Source organism: Glycine soja, chromosome 8 (assembly GCF_004193775.1).
Source record: "Glycine soja cultivar W05 chromosome 8, ASM419377v2, whole genome shotgun sequence".
Taxonomy (NCBI): Eukaryota; Viridiplantae; Streptophyta; class Magnoliopsida; order Fabales; family Fabaceae; genus Glycine; species Glycine soja.
Window position 1 is genome coordinate 19,280,778 of NC_041009.1, and position 19,582 is coordinate 19,300,359.

The 19,582-nt window shown below is 34.2% G+C and overlaps 2 protein-coding genes across 4 annotated transcripts; one reads left to right on the top strand and one right to left on the bottom strand.

The window, feature by feature from the left end:
• The first annotated feature begins 482 nt into the window (after window positions 1–482).
• LOC114422603 (CTP synthase-like) lies at window positions 483–7,958 on the top strand. 3 transcript variants are annotated; one of them, XM_028389047.1, is made up of 22 exons: window positions 483–793; window positions 1,097–1,280; window positions 1,950–2,029; window positions 2,223–2,309; window positions 2,413–2,463; window positions 2,552–2,669; window positions 2,904–2,960; window positions 3,072–3,136; window positions 3,346–3,429; window positions 3,516–3,566; window positions 3,654–3,716; window positions 3,930–3,976; window positions 4,116–4,185; window positions 4,303–4,365; window positions 5,437–5,526; window positions 5,613–5,651; window positions 5,799–6,026; window positions 6,133–6,218; window positions 6,379–6,427; window positions 6,506–6,586; window positions 6,677–6,770; window positions 7,461–7,958. In XM_028389047.1, the coding sequence occupies exons 2-22, from the start codon at window positions 1,106–1,108 to the stop codon at window positions 7,646–7,648; spliced, it is 1,866 nt and encodes a 621-aa protein (XP_028244848.1). In that variant the 5' UTR covers window positions 483–793; window positions 1,097–1,105; the 3' UTR covers window positions 7,649–7,958. The 3 variants fall into 3 exon arrangements, with proteins under 3 accessions (XP_028244848.1, XP_028244849.1, XP_028244850.1); XM_028389048.1 differs by having other exon boundaries at window positions 1,117–1,280; XM_028389049.1 differs by having other exon boundaries at window positions 1,123–1,280.
• A 3,965-nt stretch (window positions 7,959–11,923) lies between these two features.
• Window positions 11,924–13,838, bottom strand: LOC114423987 (protein MAIN-LIKE 1-like). The gene is made up of 4 exons (XM_028390875.1): window positions 13,677–13,838; window positions 12,904–13,563; window positions 12,183–12,794; window positions 11,924–12,100 (listed from the first exon to the last, which is right to left on the bottom strand). The coding sequence occupies exons 1-4, from the start codon at window positions 13,836–13,838 to the stop codon at window positions 11,924–11,926; spliced, it is 1,611 nt and encodes a 536-aa protein (XP_028246676.1).
• Between the last annotated feature and the right edge of the window lie 5,744 nt (window positions 13,839–19,582).

The window sequence follows — 19,582 nt, forward strand, 5'->3', positions numbered from 1 at the left end:
ATAATCATTCAAAAATTAAAATAATTAAAGTTCTAAAAAACTCCTCCAATCTTTTACCTTATAATTATTACATTTTTTTAGTTATTATATAAGAAAAACTATTTAATTACTCAAATTTCTCTAAAAATAAGTTATAAATAATTTTAAATATAAAATAATGTATATTAAACGGAATTTATCATGTATTTAGAAATGCAAAAAATAAAATCATAATGTTTAAGATTTATTAAAAATATAATATTTAAGTATGTATTTGATTGTAAGACATCAAATAACCCTTCACGCGTTTTAAAACTGAAAAAAAAAGTAAATCCATAAATTGAGAAAAAAATGAGTTACCTTCAATTCAATATTTTACCAAACACAAATTTAAATGCATTTTTTTTACTAATATTTAAAATATAAAACACATTTTATCTATTAATTTATTTGATTTTATTTTATGGGTTTGGCTTCCTATATAAGTTGAAAAAGGAGCAAGCCAGCTTCATTGTTCACCCGCCGCCTGAAACAAAAACAAGAGGACCTGGGAGAGGGAAAGAAGAAGAAGAAACGGGTTCAAGCAATACGCATTTGGCATCAAACCCACACAAAGCCTCAAACTTCTTCCTTCTCTTTCCACTCTCTCACATTCTCTCGCACTACTTCCCCATTCCTACCTTGATTCAGATTTCAATCCTTCAAATTTGCGCCACCGATACCCCATTTTCTCTTCCTCTGTTATTATCCCCGTAAGAAAAAAAAGAACCGTTTTTGCGTGTAACAGAGAAGCGCCCCCTCGTTGCCACTGAAGGTTTTCTCGCAAACCCATCTTTTCTTTCGGTGTAAAATTTCGTTCTTTGTAACTTTTTTTTGTCCTTTTTGTTTGGTTCTGCATGTGGGTCATGTCTGTGCAGTGTCACTGCCGTGTGTGTGTATTTCGCCATCTCGTTCCCATTTACGTGTAATGTTTTTTTTGTTTCTGTTGTTGGTTTCGTTGTTTCTGGTGGTTATATGGGAAAGTGGCGGATCTTAGAAAAAAGGGTCATTTAAATTCAAACTGTGTTTTTTGTGTGTGGCTAACGTTGTTTTGTGTCGTGGTTACTGACATGTGTAGTGTGTTTGCATGTTGCATAGGAGAAGAAACAAAAAAAAGAGGGGTTTCGTTAGAGAGAACAAAAAAATGAAGTACGTGTTGGTGACAGGTGGAGTTGTGAGTGGACTTGGGAAAGGAGTCACTGCAAGCAGTATTGGAGTGCTCCTTCAGGCTTGCGGCTTTCGGGTTACTTCTATCAAGATTGGTATTGTTTCTTGTTCCCCCCTTTTTGGATTTTAATTTTTTATTTCACTCTTTTCTTAGAATAAATGAAATGGAATGAGAATGGTTCTGGTTGTTGCGGTTTTTGTTTGAAACAAATGAAATGGAATAGAACAGGAAAATTGCTTTCTATTATAGAATCTTTATTTTTCTCCTCTAATTTGTAGATATGGGGGGAAGTTATTTTGTGTATATTTTTTATATTTCTTTTTGTTTTATTTTACTTTAAAATATCCAAACAATTGAATGATGATTTTATTTTGTTATGAATCATCGTTCCATGCTATTTTGTTCCATTTTGTGCAAGTATGGGAATTGATGATTTTTTTTTTTATAAATAATATTTTTTTTCCCAGCTCTAACAAGAAGCAATTGATTGTTAATTTAAAATAATTGGAACTTTTGAACACAAGCTTATAAAAATGGTGAATGACAATGTAAACTCCTAGGGGGGGGGGACTGATTGAGATTGCTTTTTAATGTATCTATTTGGTATAATGGAAACGACTAGCTTGTGCTTTTTGAGCTGGTCATTGCTGTAAAAGCTTGGTTTCCTTTCTTTGTTATAAAACTAATCTTTTGATGTTATGCAAAATAATGCTGTTTGTTTTTAATTATTCTAGTTGTGGTTTCAACTTTCTATCTCTTGCAGATCCCTATCTGAACACTGATGCAGGGACAATGTCCCCTTTTGAGCATGGGGAAGTGTTTGTTTTAGATGATGGCGGTGAGGTAAATAGATTACTTTGTCTTTTTTTTAATGGTCATGGGATGCAAGTTACTTGTTTCTCTGAAATTTTTATTGATTAAGTTTTAATGACATGGCATCAGCTATTATCATGTGAATTTTCAATCTTGTGATTGGTTTCTGTTATTGGAACATGGTAACTTTCTATTCATGTCTTATTTTTAATTTTGGTTGAAGGTTGACCTTGATCTTGGAAACTATGAACGTTTCTTGGACCTCAAATTAACTTGTGACAATAATATCACAACTGGGAAAATATATCAGGTTGATATCTGTCTCTTATTTTTAAATGTCTTGTTTAATTAATTAATTATTTTTTTCCTAGGTGTGTATGAATTCTTAATGTTTTTTGGTTTTCATGCTTTAGTCTGTTATTGAAAAGGAGAGAAGAGGAGATTATCTTGGCAAGACTGTGCAGGTGTATTTAGTCATTCTGGGTTTTCCTCCAAATACGTTTGTTGTGGGTTGAATGTGTCTTGGTTCTGATTTCACCTTTTATTGTATAGGTTGTTCCACACATTACTGATGCCATCCAAGAATGGATAGAGTGTGTGGCACAGATACCAGTTGATGGAAAAGAAGGCCCAGCTGATGTTTGTGTTATTGAGTTGGGTGGAACTATTGGTAAATTAATATTTTTAGATATTTTTTTTTATTTAGGTAGAATTTAATTTCCAATACTACATTATTCACTTTTTCTATATTTTAATTTTACAAATAAAAATCATGGGTGTGGTGGGCTAAAACATTTCTCACTTCAAGTAGTGGCTGCAAATAGTATTGACTTTAGCAGTACTATGAAAATGCTATAATCTCTTACTATCAATGTTAATTTAAAATGACTTTTGTTTAATGTAGGAGATATTGAGTCTATGCCTTTTATTGAAGCACTTGGCCAATTTTCATACCGTGTAGGTAATAATTGTCATGCTTGAGACCTCATATTCTTCGGAATTATATTGACTAATTTCTGTTGGGTGTACTTCAGCAAAGAGTCCTGCTTATCTTATTGTTTCTCTTTTCTAGGCCCTGGCAACTTCTGTTTAGTTCATGTCAGCCTGGTGCCTGTTCTCAATGTTGTTGGTGAACAGGTATACTGCAAACTGTATGCTATCAATGAAACATTTATATTCATGCTTTTATTAGAAATAAACGAGAAAAAAAAGTATTTAGTATTATTTGTGAACATAAAATGATATTAGATATATGTCTCACCATTAATAAATGGATTGGGACTGTTATTGCAATCGTAAAACCAATTTAACATTATCATTTATTTACTGAATGTTTTAATATACAGAAAACAAAGCCAACTCAACACAGTGTCCGCCAACTTAGAGGGTTAGGGTTGACCCCAAATCTTCTTGCTTGTCGCAGTTCAAAGGTCTTTCTATTGTTTTTCTACTTTTTCTTTTTATCTTGTTGGTTCCACATAATAATGATTGAATATTTTTGTTTTATCATCTGCAGGAACTTGATGACAATGTTAAGGAAAAACTTTCTCAATTTTGTCATGTTCCGGTAATATCATATAAATGTCAACAATTTTCACCTTGCTTAACTTTATATCATTGCATATATTCTCAAAGGAAACTTTTGTATCTGCAGTCATCAAGCATACTAACTCTCTATGATGTTCCAAATATTTGGCACATTCCTTTGCTATTAAGAGTAAGTAATTCTGTGGTATTTTTTGAAACTGCTTTTTGTGGTTGTCTTTTTGTGTATTACTGGAACCTTGTTTACCAAGTTTTAAATTGCTTAGCTTGTGGTTTAGTCTCCTTTTGCCTAGAGAGTTGAATTGCATTATTTTTCAGTTTTCACTATGTGATGTGATTCATATAATAACCAGATTTTTTCCTTTTTATATTCTTTTACTAATAGGACCAAAAGGCGCATGAGGCAATCCTGAAAACATTAAACCTGCGAGGGTTTGTTTGACAAACTCATTTTCTTGATTATCCTGATGTGCAGATGTAGTGTTGTTCTGGGAGTATATTATTATTTATGGTATGGCTGTTACTTAAAGTGGTTCTGTCATTCCACTAATTATTATGGTCTTGTTTGCAGTGTTGCTACAGAGCCTAATTTTAAGGAGTGGATTGCGACAACAAAAGTATATGACAAATTTCATGAAATGGTGAGTTTCAACATTTTCTAATATATCATCTAAAATAATATTTCATGAATCTATGAGTTCCAATATTCAACTCTCTATAGTGGCTAGTACTGAGTGCAACTATTTTGTTTTTCACAGGTTAGAATTGCAATGGTGGGAAAATATACTAACCTCTCAGATGCATATCTTTCTGTACTGAAGGTACATCATCTCTAATTTATTTTCCATGTTTGGTAGTAATACATTAAAAATCCCATTGCAATATCTATAACTAGCCCTTTTAGTTCTTAGAATTTGATAATACAGGCATGGTGGACTTTTAAAGTATTGATTTGGTCATGTTCAATACCCTATATTCTGCTGCTTTTATTAGAGTTCAAATGGTTTATCATTTCTGGTGCCGATTCTGTTTTCTCTAGCATAGATACACTTAGGATGGCTGGTCTGCAGTAATATCATCAGCATCAGCAATCAGTATTTAAATCACCCTATAGTTCTGATGCATGGAAACCTGATTTTATGCAACTTTCAGGGTGACTTGCAATGATTGATGGAGATTAGGAATATTTTGTTACTGTTTAAATTAAACTGATTAGTGTTTATGAAAGTGTGTGATGCGACTATACTGTTACTCAGTCTAGGGAAATGATTGGGTTGACTGTGACATAAAGCCAACACAATCTTAAGAAAATAAGAAAAGTAGATAAAGATTGGAAAAATTTATGATTTGCACCTAAAGGAAGCATCAGTTTCTCAGAATTGATAGGGAATTGTAACATTATGACTAATTATGTATCACACGCACAAAAAAGATCTATCATGTTTGTTCTTTTCTTCGTGCAATTGCATTCTTAATGTCAATAGCAAAGTCAGTCAACACATTCAGAGATTCACTTGTGTAAAAGCACCTAGGAAAGTTTTTCATGTTAAATTTGTATTCCCCCCTCAACCCCAGCCTCCCACCCCAATGGAATATGCTGTATTTCTTTATGACCAGGTTTTATAGATGAACTCATTTTTCTTTTGTCCATGATTCTTTCCCTTTCCATATAAAAGGACGTGATGCTTGTTATTAGGATAAGCCAAGGTGCCATTATTCCTTAAAATGCACAGAAAATATCAATAATATATCATAAGATTGATTTTGATGGCTTTGGGCATGGATTGTTATTTTCACAATTCAAGTGATTTTGATATGAACCAACTCTAAGGAAACTGTTAACTATGATATTCCAGTCTCCGGAGGCTTATATTCTTTGTGCTTTTGTGCAGGCACTTTTGCATGCTTCTACTGCTTGCAATCATAAGCTTGTTGTGGATTTGGTTCCCGCTGAACATCTCGAAGATGATACCTCTAAAGAGGTGACTGATCTTTCTATTGTTCTTCATGTCATTTAACTGTTTTGTTTTACTTTATGCCAAATCTCTGATAAGTTTACTTCTTGCAGGATCCTGATGCATATAAAGCTGCTTGGGGTCTTTTGAAGGTTTTTAGTCATTCTACTATTTGGACTGTTTTAGACTAAATGCATTTCCTTTATTTTGTGTCAATACTGCATTAATTTAATTTTAAATGTATTGAATTGTAGATGTAGATTATCTTAAGATGTTCCCTAAATGAACTTATGTTACAGGGTGCTAATGGGATTCTAGTTCCAGGAGGTTTTGGTGACAGAGGAGTGGAAGGAAAAATTCTTGCTGCCAAGTATGCTCGAGAAAATAACATTCCATATCTGGGCATTTGCTTGGGGATGCAAATTGCTGTCATTGAGTTTTCAAGATCTGTTCTGGGTCTTCATGATGCTAATAGCACAGAATTTGATCCCAAAACCGAAAACCCTTGTGTCATATTTATGCCAGAAGTATAGTTCTGGATATGCCCATTTTATTTCTATTCATATTGCGATAATATTCTTCCCTGTATAGTTTAGTTAAGATCATTTGTAACTTTGTATTCTCTATCAATAGGGTTCAAAGACTCATATGGGGGGAACTATGCGTCTTGGTTCAAGGAGAACTTACTTTCATGTTGCTGACTGCAAATCGGCCAAGTTGTAAGTATTTAAGTGTTTATGTGAAAATTTTTATAATCTTTGATCCAACAAGAAGATTCATTCACTTGTATAATAAGAGTTTAATTATAATGGTATCATATTGATCTCCATCATACATTGATATAACATCTATGATATTATAATTTGGAATTTTGAATAGGTATGGTAATGCAAGCTTTGTTGATGAGCGACATCGGCATAGATACGAGGTAAATTGTGTTTTGCATGCACAAGCTTCCTTTATGTGAAAGATGCAACATTGTACAATAATGTCATGCTGTGTACAGGTTAATCCTGATATGATATCACAACTTGAGAGTGCTGGTCTATCTTTTGTTGGCAAAGATGAAACTGGGAAGCGCATGGAGGTGTGTCTTTGCTTTAAACCCTTAGGGCATGGATCTTGAAATTGCCACATATTTGTATTCCCTTATGAAAATTTGAATTATATAATGCAGATAGTTGAATGTCCCAGTCATCCTTTCTTCATTGGTGCTCAGTTTCATCCTGAGTTCAAGTCCAGACCAGGGAAACCTTCTCCATTATTCTTAGGTATTTTTTCCAGAGTTACTTCATGTCTATTTTCATTTAAACTTAAAGATGTTTGTTTTTTACAATGATGAAATTATTGATGTTCTTCTTTGGGGAGTGAAGTGTAATTCTGCCATCCCAAGTTGTTAGTGATTCCTGTTATTTTTCTTCCACAGCTTATTATGGTTATTGCTGATGAGCTCAAATCCTTGTTAGTACTAACCATATATTGAATTTAATGCATTGATTGTGACTGTTGCCAACTCATCACTATCATAAGAAATTCATCTTGGGTACTTAAACTGTGAATCTGTATTCGAGTGTTCCAAACTTGGTGTGGAAATCTACAAACTTGGGGGGTGTCACTTGTCTACCCTATGCTTCTTATTATTTATGTTTTCTAGACATGTATACCTCTTGTGCATATTTTTTGCTTAGTTGCTTCTTCATCACCTTTAACTGAATTTGTGGTTTGGATGGTTATTCAATTTGTATAATTGATGGAGAGTTCTACAATATGAATATGTGCAACTATTATTATTTCTTTGAATACCTTCCTTGTGCTCCATTTAATAGGTATTTTTTTTATTAAACCGTTTTTATTCATTTAATTCATCCACATTGTTGGCATTGTATTGTTAGTTTATCTATGGTGCATTTTGTCCGAGCGAGAGAAATTCAATACACTGAACGAATGCCTCATTGTGACAGGATTAATATCAGCAGCATGTGAGAGGACAATTGTGCCTGCAAGCAATGGCTATAGCAAGTTAACAAATGGGATACACTCACCATTGTTGAAAGCAGCAGCAGCACATAATGGAAATAATGGGTTCAAATCTTCCAATAGTTCCTTAAATGGTGTATATACAAGTACAACTACCAATGGGGTGTGTTGATGGGAGGAGCTGTTAATCAATCATCTGGGTTCTTTCCTTTTTTGCTTACAAATGTGGGTTTGATTTTTCTCCAATGACAGTTTTGTCCACGGGGTTAGCTTGTACAGTTTCTAGTGGACTTTTAGCTCATAAGGGGATTTGTCTCTCCAGCATATGAAGCAATTTTGATTATTTAACTGCTTTTTATGTTTCCAAGTTCCATCCAATCATATAATACCCAAGCTTGTGGATGATACTTGTTCTCAATGAAATCAAAATATGGTTGTAGCCTATGATTTTAATTTTCATAAAACACCGTAATTTCCCTTCCTAGTTTTTGTACTGTGGTGTTTGGATAGGAGAGATGATCCTTTGTTCCATTATTTTCATCACGTGAGCGTTCCACACTTTGGATTCCCTGAGGGAAAGAATAAAAGTAGAGTAAAATGTTTAGTATTTTTTCCCCTGTTAATTTTGGTCTCAGTTTTTGTATTTTGAAACCAATGAATTCTACAAATCGATGGAATTCTTAAAAAAAATAAAATTGGTTTTTTCCCTTAACTTAAGTCTTGATTTCTAATATGGTTAATGTTTACACAGGCAACTGTATGACATTAGGGATTGATTTATATGTTACTAATTAAATAATCATTTACTGTGGAATAAATTTTTTTGAGGGGAATATTCACAGTTTTGTAAGAGTTTACTTTTAACGAAGATTAGTGTTTACTTTTAGTAAGAGTTACTCAATATCATGGTAAGGAAAAAAAATTACTCAATATCATGGTAAGGAAAAAAATGTGTGATTTATTTCCCCAATCTTGTAAGTTGTAGACAGTAGACACAAAGGATATTCAAGAATATTTTCCTATACACAATACTAAACCAAACACATGTTCATTGAATCAGTGTGAGTTAACCAACATAGATGGAATTTCGGGACTTAAGTCTCGTTAAGGATCCAAAGATAATACAATTTATTATTTTTTTATCACTTAAAAATTATGTATGAAATGAGTGTTGTATAGCTGATATGATAATTTCTTTTGCAATATTTTGATTCATTTTTATTTTTATTTCCTTATCCAGTAAATAAAAATGGGTTAGAAAATGCTAGCACTATTTTTCGTTTTTATTATTTTGACAAATGTCAAATATGTACAAGTTAAATCCTTTGAATCTAGCTTATTATTTAATAGCATGTACATAATAGCCCCCTGATAAGTTACATGCTCATCTTGATCCACAAGCACTGGCAGATTCGGGTTCCTATATACCCACTTGTGCGGTACTTCATTGTATGATCTATATCTATTTATAGATATATAGATATATAGATATATAGATATATAAGATCCATCTATTTAGATATCATCATCTACATCCGGAAAGTTATATGCTTTGTAATAAGCTGCACATCACCTTCCTGGATGAGCAGAAATTCATGCCTCTTACATAGTTCTTGTGGTACTTGAATTGAAGCCTGATCCACAATGCTTTGTAGCATCGGTTCTTGTTCCATTGCAAGTGAAATAATACTTTGTGTCACTAGGATTTCTTTAAGTTCTACATTCCTCCCACTATCTCCATTGGAGATAGAGGCATGCAAAAATCGGTTCCAGAAAAAATCGAAAGGAACTAATTTTGAACTGGTTTAAATGGTTCAATTTTTAAACCAGATTTGTGAATCGATTTTTAAAATCACTTCCAAACTGAATTGGATTTAAAAATTAGTTTGAAACTGAACTGATTTTGAACCAATTTTAAATCGATTTTAAGAACCTAATCAAATCCAAACTTTTTTTAATTTTCAATTTTATAAAAAATAAATCCGATTATTAAGTGAACCAAACCAATTTTTAAATTAGTTTAATTCGAACCAAACTAATTCAAAAAACATTTTAGTTTTATTTAATCAAACGGGTTTCGTACAAACCCCTTTATATAGACAACCCTAATTGGAGATGTATTCCTTCTCAATGAACACTAAGTCCTACTGACAAACACCTTCCTTGGAGGTGTTGTAAAAGTATTCCTTAGTTCCCTTTAGATCCCAGAAAGACACATTTGTTTGATTTGAGTTTCAATTTATTTAAAAATATACTCAACAATAAAATTTTTGACACCCCAATACTAAATTTTATCTCGAATTTTAGTACCTATTGTTCTAACAACACAAACTTAATCTTAGTTTGGTCTTTCACTCTAGATTCCTTTCAATTATTGGTAGAGGAGTGTTGACATAAAAAAATATGCTTGATTGTACTTTTAATATTCAATTTTGATTGTTTATATATATATATATATATATATATTCATATTTTTCTTATGTGCTAAAACTTTTGCTCAAGCTTGACCTAAACTCAAATTGACTTATGCTAGATGCTATTGTTTCTGCATCATGTTAATTAATGCCTAAGCTTGATTGATGAGCTCCTTCCTTGCTCGTGATTATTCGCAACATTACTAATGAACCAGATTTTATTGGTCATTTTTACTTGTAGAAGGGTGGATCTATACAAAATGTACTCTAGCCCAAGGATTTAACATAATATGAAACTTGGGTCCTTAATCTTCCATACTCAAAGTTATGCATGGACTTTATTTGACTTCAAGCATAGGTGAGTGTGAATATCTACAAAAGATATTCTTGCACTCAAAATAATGACAATTTCTACAAGAAATTAATCATTACATGGTTTATGATCATGTAGTTTCCATCATATTTTATATGACATATTATTAACAATTTTTATTTTTTCAGAAATTAAAAATGTGTTATTTATGTTATAGAAATTAATCATGGTCTCAAATTATATAATAATTTTCTAGTTTCAGATAAGGAAGCTAAGTGTATTAGAGAGCGAGTGATCAACCAATGAATGAGATCAATTTAGGATTGTTAGGCTTCCATTGATATTTGATTAGATTAATCCCATTGAGGTTTCATCCCTAAACAATTTCCCCTCACTTGGAGCATTTCCTTATGAGTTGTTTGAGATGAAGCAAGCCCTATTTTGTCACTTTTCCAAGCCAATAGTCTTAATAGGTGTAATTTATAGAAATTGGGCGGTCATTGGTTCATAGGCATGTGTTAATTGGTCACGATTATGAATTTTAGTTGTCTTAAGTTATAGGGATCATGCCCTTGTTTAACTTCCACTCTTTCCTGGCCACTTAATTTTTTATTTTCTTTCAAATTTCAATAGCTTTGTAATTTTCTTTTGAGTGTTGTTAGGTGTACCCAGTATTATTGCTGGTGCACCCAGCATTCTAAAAAAATGGCAAAATTACCCTTGCTAATTTTTCCTCTTACGGATCAAGTTGATCCGTAAGAGTGAGACCCCAGCTTCCGGATCAAGTTGATCCGTAATTGGCTTACGGATCAACTTGATCCGTATTTGTTTATTAAAAATTTAAAATATAATTTATACATTTAAAGATATTTATTTTATTAATTATAATATAATTAAATATATATACATATATTTATTTTATTAATTATAATATATTTATAAATATTGATTTATTATAAATAATTAATTTTTTAATATATTTTTTTAGAATAAATTTTTTTAGAAGATGATATTAAAATACTTACTCAGTCCCATTATAATTATTGTTTAAGGTCATTTTATACATATTAATAAAAATCAATAAATAGATAAATTATAATAATAATTTTATAAAATTAATATTATCATCATTAATTTATTTTTTATTTTTATAATTAATCATATCATTAATATTATAAAGAATATAAATAAAAAATAATTATTATTATATTAAAAATTAAAATACTAACTACTTTATAATACATTTTTTACATGATCATTAGTATAAGAGGGAAAATAGTAATTATAAGAGAATTTAAAAATATTAGTACGTTATATAAAATAAGGATCTTAGATAACGAATGATGTCCATTTTTTGATTAGTTTATTTTTTCTATGAAAATATTAATTTATTTTTTTCTATGACCTTTACTCATGATGTCTATTTTTTGTTTAATTTATTTTTTTCTACACCCTTTTCAACTTCTTTATTTCAATTATATTTAAAGTCATATTTAAAATTACTTTTTATTAGTTGATAAACTAAGTTAATTAGACCATTTATAATAATTTACATATACTATAACTAAGTTAACTAGACCATTTTAATAACACGCGTGTATATAGACACAAATGAAATACATAATCAATGGAAATAAATAAAACCAACAATACTCATGAAATGGGTTCATGTACAATATCTGTATATACATGAAATATCAATATAAAATATGTAAATAAATTACGCCTGATCCATGCGCTGCCTGCGTCTAGACCTAACATATACTAGATGGTCCTGTGTCACACTCCTGGCCAACCTGAGGCATTCTTCGATCACCTCATGTGTTAATGAGCCTGGCGTGACCACCCCTAGACTTAGATGACACTCCAACCTCTCAGCAATGTCATTACAAACTTCCTGTTACATACAAAACAAACAAATTACACAAATTGTTATGCAAATATTGAGGTAAATGACGTAAATTATTAGTATTACTTACCACTGCATGTCTAGGCTCCTCCATAGATGTGGATGATGCTCCTGGTTCTGGCACGTGAGGGATATCTGTCTGCGGGGCCTGAGGGACGACTCGGGGCTGCGGGGCATGATCATGAGGCAGAAGATCTGATGCATGGCTTGGTGTCATGAAAGGATGCGAGATGCGGAAGAACCAGTCCATGTAGTCACTAGCACACTGACCTGGCACAGCGCACACCTCACCTGCTGGAACGATATGATCCGAGTAGTGCATCCACCTGTCGTGTATATCATTATACGACACCCATGAATCGACAGGAGGAGCATGAATGGTCTGCATGTATCCAAATTGCCGCACGACCCTCTCAGGTCGGTAATAAACAGCAATAGGCCCCCAGCCCAAGAGACCGGAATAACATGATATGACATGGAAGTCCCGGACCGATAGATGCTCCCCATACGGGATCCAACAGACATCTGGAATCCGGAGTCGGTCCAGGCGCTCCCTGTACGTCGGTGTACGTATGCTCTTCACGATCTTCTTCATCGCAATCCACCTACACGCACGCGGGGAATCCTCGTCGTATTCCTGATCAGCAGTGGAGTCCGCGACGGACGAAAAGTGCTCGTAAATCTAGCATTACAGATGTAACATCATAATGATAAACATTAATAAAGAAAGTCTAACAAAATTTTAAGTTGAACATTGTTGAACCTGAACGAATGAAAAACATATTTGTTACCTGCAGCAGTATGATGTAACCGCCAAGCTGTCGGCTGTGGCTGATAGATGTATCGTTCAGCTGGTCGTACATATGCACCAGAGCAGCCACTCCCCAAGCATACCTCTCCGTCATACTGAGGTCACGAAGGGCCTCCAAGTACACAACATGAACATCGGTTGCACTTTTGTTAGCAAACAGAGTGCAACCCAGAAGATGAAGAAGATATGCACGAGCCGCAACTGTCCAATGACTTGTCTGGCATCGACGCTCGTATATGTCACGTACCCATTGCAGGCGTACGTACGGTCCATGACACTGGGCTGTCTCAGCCCCAACAGATTTTGCAGAGACCATCAATAAGTCCACCAACATTTGAACCGCATTGTCCACGTGCAAGGGCTGAAAGGCGTGCAAGTCGCCAACCACAGGCAGATGGAGAAGCGAGGAGACGTCGTCCAACATGATGGTGAGCTCTCCCACCGGGAGATGGAAACTAGACGTCTCCCGGTGCCACCGCTCCACAAACGAGGACAAAAGTCCCCGATCGCCAAGGTCTACCGAACACGCGATCAGAGGACTTAGTCCTGTCCCAGCAACAAGTCCCTCAATGCCAGGGACATGCCTGCCTAAACTATGGACCTTCCTCCCATGAGAGGATAACTTCAACTTAGGACGCTCCTGAATTGAAGTATAAAGGAACACAAAATTCTTTAAAATAATCATTTAAAGGAAAACTAATTTCAATCATAAAGTATAATTTACAAGTAACTAAAAATAAATATTATAAATACCTCTCCTGTCCATACGCTGCAAGCAACGTGATCCGCATACTGGGTCAACACGGATGGGTCGCTTGGACCACCCAGAAATCCCTCATGCTCATCCTCAGCAGCCTCTACGCCTGTGTTCGCAGAAATGTCTGCCACAATGTCCTTTACATTAGCTGGTGCCATCGGGTCATCTGGAAATATGTCAGCCTGAACATCTGGCGCAGGGACCACTGGCTCATCGTGCGCCGCAATCACAACGACTCGCTGCCTCCGTGCGGATGCGGTAGGCCGTCATCGCATCGGAGCATCATCGGAATCATCACGATCTCCTCGGCCCACACCTTTGCCATAACGTGACTTAAGGCATGACCTAATCCTCTGGTCCTAACCATGATCTGCAAATGAGTACTGCAAAATCCATCACTCATTTCATTTTCTCAAATTTCATGTGTCTAACACATATAGGCATTATGTTTTTTCAGGCACTAGTTGGTAGAAAAAGGATATTCGAACTTTGAAATTAAGATATATGCATTGCTTATAAGTGACACTGATTTGGAAAGATGAGAGATTTGGGAAGCAATATCCCCTTCAAAGTTAGAATCACACAAGTTGACATGCGTGAGTCTCACAAACCCACCAAAGCCAGATGACAAATGGGAATGATTAAAATCATTGAAAGCATGGTTAAGTGAATGATTAAAATCATTGAAAGCATGATTAAGTGAGTGATTAAGGTCACTTTAGGATTTTGGCAACATTATAGCCCTTTTGGAAACATACAAGCTTGGCCTCAACTAGTAGAATCCTCCTCTGCTCTCCCCTAAGTTTTGCGACAGCAAAGCACCATCACCCAATGCATGTTCAAGCATTTGGTTGACTCAATTCAATTACTCTAATGGCCACTTGTTGTTTTATCATATGTTTTAGTTATTAGAGAGAAACTTGCTGAGCTTTATGAATCTGAGAAACAATGGTCAAAAGCATCTCAAATGCTTAGTGGTATTGACCTTGATTCAGGAATCTAAGAAACAGATCATTCCTGTTAACATCAGTATACCCTAACTCCATGCATGGTTTTGGTTGTGTTCGTTTCATTGAAGCAACATCTAGTAAAGGGGTTGATACTAATGCTCATCATGCTGAGGGTTTTTACAAACACACTTGGCTGGTGAGTGTTCAGTTTTGATCACTTTAGAAATTTAATTATATACCTTTCAGTCAATTTCATGTAATCACAATAATAATAACAATTTCTAGGGCCAACCATGTGGATTAGTGTTTTTATATTAATTAAGGACGTTGAATTGGGATTAATTACCTTGTAATTAATGCTTCTATTTTTGGTTGTAGGAGATGAAATTTGGGTGGAAAATAATATTGGGTAGCATAATTGGATTCCTAGGATCAACATTTAGGACTGTGGAAGGTGTTGGTGAGGGTGGCATATTTGTGCCCGTGCTTACTCTAGTTGTGATTTTTATCTTTGTAATAATAAGACTAGTTTTAGTAGCAATATATGGTTTGAAATATTTGGATAATTTCATACAAGCACTAGGTATCTTTTGGAATTTTTTAAATGAAGTAATTCATGCTAATCAATCAATACTATTTATCTATAATCATAATTCATACAAGCACTAGGTGTCAACATCTCAATATAATCATAATTCACGCTAATCAATATATACTATTTGGATAATTCCCTAAAAGAAGATATATCTATATATAATCATAATTCATGTTAATCAATCAATACTATTTATCTATATGTCAACATGTCATTATTTACAACCAAATTGTGACTAAGGTCAAAACAAATTGTAACAACAATCTAATAAGAATGATCCAAATCACAACCAATATTTACTCTTCTACCAAAGTAATGCTAAACGTTGAAAAAAAAATTCGTCAAATATATCAAGTACTCACGTTGTTCAGAGTTCAAACGAACACCTTGTTACAAAGAAATAGCCTTGATGAAGTAAGCTGCAAATTTCATAATAAAAAACACACAAAATTCAGAGTTAGCAATTTTAAAAATGCAGTTTCAGACAACTTCTGGATCAACATGATCCGTAAGCTGTGTCTACACAACTTACGGATCAAGTTGATCCGTAAGCTTCTGGATCAACATGATCCGAAAGAAGCTTACGGATCAACTTGATCCGGAAATTGTGTTCCGGATCAAGTTGATCCATAATCTTTTCCGGATCAGATTACGGATCAACTTGATCCGGAAATTGTGTTAACAAAGCTTACGGGTCAAGTTGATTCGTAAGCTTCTTTCGGATCATGTGGATCCAGAAGCTTACGGATCAACTTGATCCGGAACTTTCCCTGTTGCAAGCGATGCCGACGAACTCAACGCGGAGGATTCTTACCTCGACAATGCCGACGCGCGGAGGCAGCAACACCACCGTCAACTTGGCTGGGATACCCACGGCGGCACGGTCGATGATGACGAAGAAGACGAAGATGAAGAACGAATGCGCTGCGGTGATGACGACCGTGCTCAAGCTTTTTCGAGAGGAAGAAGACGAACAAAGGTTAGGAAGAAGAAGAACGCGAGAGGGAGGGGACCAAAAGCTCAGAAGAAGCAAAAATGGAGAGGAAGAAGCAGAAGCAGGAATGCGGGATTGGAAGGGAGAAAGGAGAATGAACAATTTTTTTTTTAAATTAATTAAGCCAGAGGTACATATATCTTTTCCCCTTAATTGCTGGGTGCACAAGCAAAAATGCTGGGTGCACCTAGCAGCACTTTTTTCTTTTTTATCCATCATTTAGTTCCATTATTACAAGGAACTAATTGGAGATTGAGAGAAATTGACATGCTCAAGTACAAAAAAGGCTTCAAGATGAGGTCTTACAACCAACAAGACTTTGAGATGAGATCTTTCAACAATGTCATAAACCAACTTAAGATTAACAGTGAGCAAACAAACTCGGCCTGACCTGAAGCCAAAAAACTTTTTTTTAATTTTACATTTGGGTGGTTTCGGGAGAGACAACAAGTAAAATGGGTTTAAAACATTTTTTGTGGGTTTTATAGGCCGGCTTCAGTTACACATTTTCCGCCCAACGATAATCGAACCCAACCAGCTGTGTCTAGTTACATACATATGTTTATGTTATAACTCGTATTAAAGCTTAGGCCCATACGCAATTACACATACACTACTCAACAGAATTTATAACTACATATGACCTATTCCATTTCACCTCATTCCAACATTCGTTAAGACTAAGTAACCCTAATCAAAATAGAAAACTCAAAGTCTAAAATGCTAGGGAGTGTGAGTTTTCTTGACCATTGGTCTTGCCTCTCATTTCTTGTCGCCTTGCTTCAAGCTTTGTCTCCTCCATGCTTGATGTTTCTGCTTGTTGTTATCATGGTTGCACGTTGAAACCCTAGGGTGAGTGCAAGTTTGTGTCATCGTTGGTCTTGTTTCTTGAGTCTCATTGCCTCTGCCTTGGTGTACTCCACTCTTTTGATTACTTCCACGATCTCTCTCTCTCTCTCTCTATTTCATTTGCTTCAAATGATCCTAATACCCCTATTTGAAGTGTAGTTCGTTCTCCTGCTGAATTAATGCAATGGTTTCACTTCAAAAGATTCTCAAGCGAATTTTTCTGTTTAATAAAAATCTTTTTTGTGAAATTTTTTCTCATTGAACGAAATGGTAGCATACTTCATCTTGATTCAAGTATATATTTTTGACGCCATTTATGAAGCAGCCCGCATCAGATTTCAACCATTAAGTCATGCTCATTACAAACTCATGTTGTATATAACTAGATTTTGTTGCTTTCTTATTATCAATATATGCTTCAACATTTATTTGCTTATTGTTTTGTTCTTTTTTACATTCAACATTGAAAGATGTTCTTTGTTTTATTCCATTTCAGGGTGTTGCCATTCAAGAGTTCACATCACACTTTTGAGTTTCATTTTGGACTTAGCAGGTAATTTTTTTTTCATATTAGATTTATGCTTTCTTAGTTTACCTGTTTATTTTATTTTTTTATTATTTTTGCATTGATTTAAAAGCTCTATAACAATTAACATTTTGTTCATGTATGAGCTTAGCTTCTGAATAAGTGAATATAATGCACAGGATATGTGTGTGTGTGTCTTAACTCTCAAGTTTCAATTACTTTCATCGTTAATTTTTATACAACTATTACACTTATCAATATTTAGTGTTGTTTATGATTGAAATCTCTAATTCTAAAATAAAATTTCTTTCTCAACTATGTTGAAGTTTATGTATCCAAGTAATGTATAGATTCTGAGATTGAAAAACTTCAAGTAAATGCTATTGTTTTCCTTAAACTGAAAATAAAAAATAAGGATAAAGTATAGTTTATTTTTGTAATTTGGTTAAAAATTATTTTATTGTGTAAGATGTTTTACTTAAACTGAAAAAAAAACTAATGCCTTTCGTCAAACCAATCTAATTTATATAACTAACTTCTTCGTTGACAATATTCTTTACCTTAAGTTCTTCTTCTTCTTCTTCTTCTTCTTCTTTTTCTTTTCCTCCACCTCCTTCTGAATCCTTCTTCTACTTTTGCTTTTGTTGCTACTATATTTGGTAGATTTTGACTAAGACTTCTTCATTTAATTAGTGATGGAACAATCTTGTCATCAAGACCTTCCCGCTACACCAAAAACACCCATTACAACTCCAACACTAAATCTCAAATGTACCATAAATGATGAACTTACATTAGGAAAGGATGTGAGCACTCAAAATAATAAAGTGCCTTAGGAAATTGGTATTCTGCATGAGACTTTGTAGTTCAAACTTGTTGCGTGGAGGGGATGCTTCTAATATTGCTTTGGCATTGTTTTTGTTTACTTCAAACCCTTTTTGATGGACTAAGAATCCTAGGAAATGACTTGTCATTATTCGAAAAATGCATTCCTTTGGATTCCTTTTTTAGTTCATGAGCTCTTATCCTCTTGATTGCTTGTTCCATGTCTGACAAATGCTTGTCAAAGTTAGGCAACCTGACAACCACATCATCAATGTAGACCTCGATGTTCCTGCCAATTAAGTCATGAAATATCAAATTCGTGGCCCTTTGATAAGTAACCCTAACATTCTTAAGTCCAAAAGGCATTATTACCCACTAAAAAATACCAATAGCCTAGGGCACCTAAAGGTTGTCTTAGGACACCCTTTTTGGTTATAAAGATTCGGTTATAACCTGAATAACCGTCCATAAAAGGTCAATATTCCATTATTAGGGGTATCCAAATTTCAAGTTTCTAAAATCAATATATACATGACCTTTCCATTTTTCTTGATGATAGACGCAATATTAGACAACTAATTTGTATACTTAGCCATTCTAATAAAGCATGCTAACAATAACCGTTCCATTACTCCTTTTACTTGTAGAAAAAAAATCAGTGTTGAATTGTCTAGGAGTCTATTTTTAAGTTTTATAACCATCTTTGAGAGGTAGTCAATGCTTTACTAATGTTTTGGATAAACCAGACATCTTATGATAGTCCTATGTGAAATAATCCTTATATTGGGTAATCAACTCAAGAATTCTACTCTATTGTTGGGGTAACAAGTTGTTTCTCTTGTACCTAAGTTCATGTCTATCAATGGGTCTTGAGCTTACAAATGTGGCAAAAGGCATCAAATCGCCAACTGATCATTCTCCTACTAAGAATGACCCTCACAAGTCTCTTTAGTCACTTCTCCCACCAAGCATCCTTGAGGAGTGCTCACCTATTCTCTCCATGAGGTCTTAATTATTTCCATTAGACGCTTTCTTTTAGTCTTTTTCAATCAATTGTATATCAATTGAGTTTCTCATGTTGAAGCCTTAAGGTGTTCACATACCTTAGCCAACCCAAATTCCTTAATTTGAGCAATCTCCATAACTGGCCAATTATGAGTAAA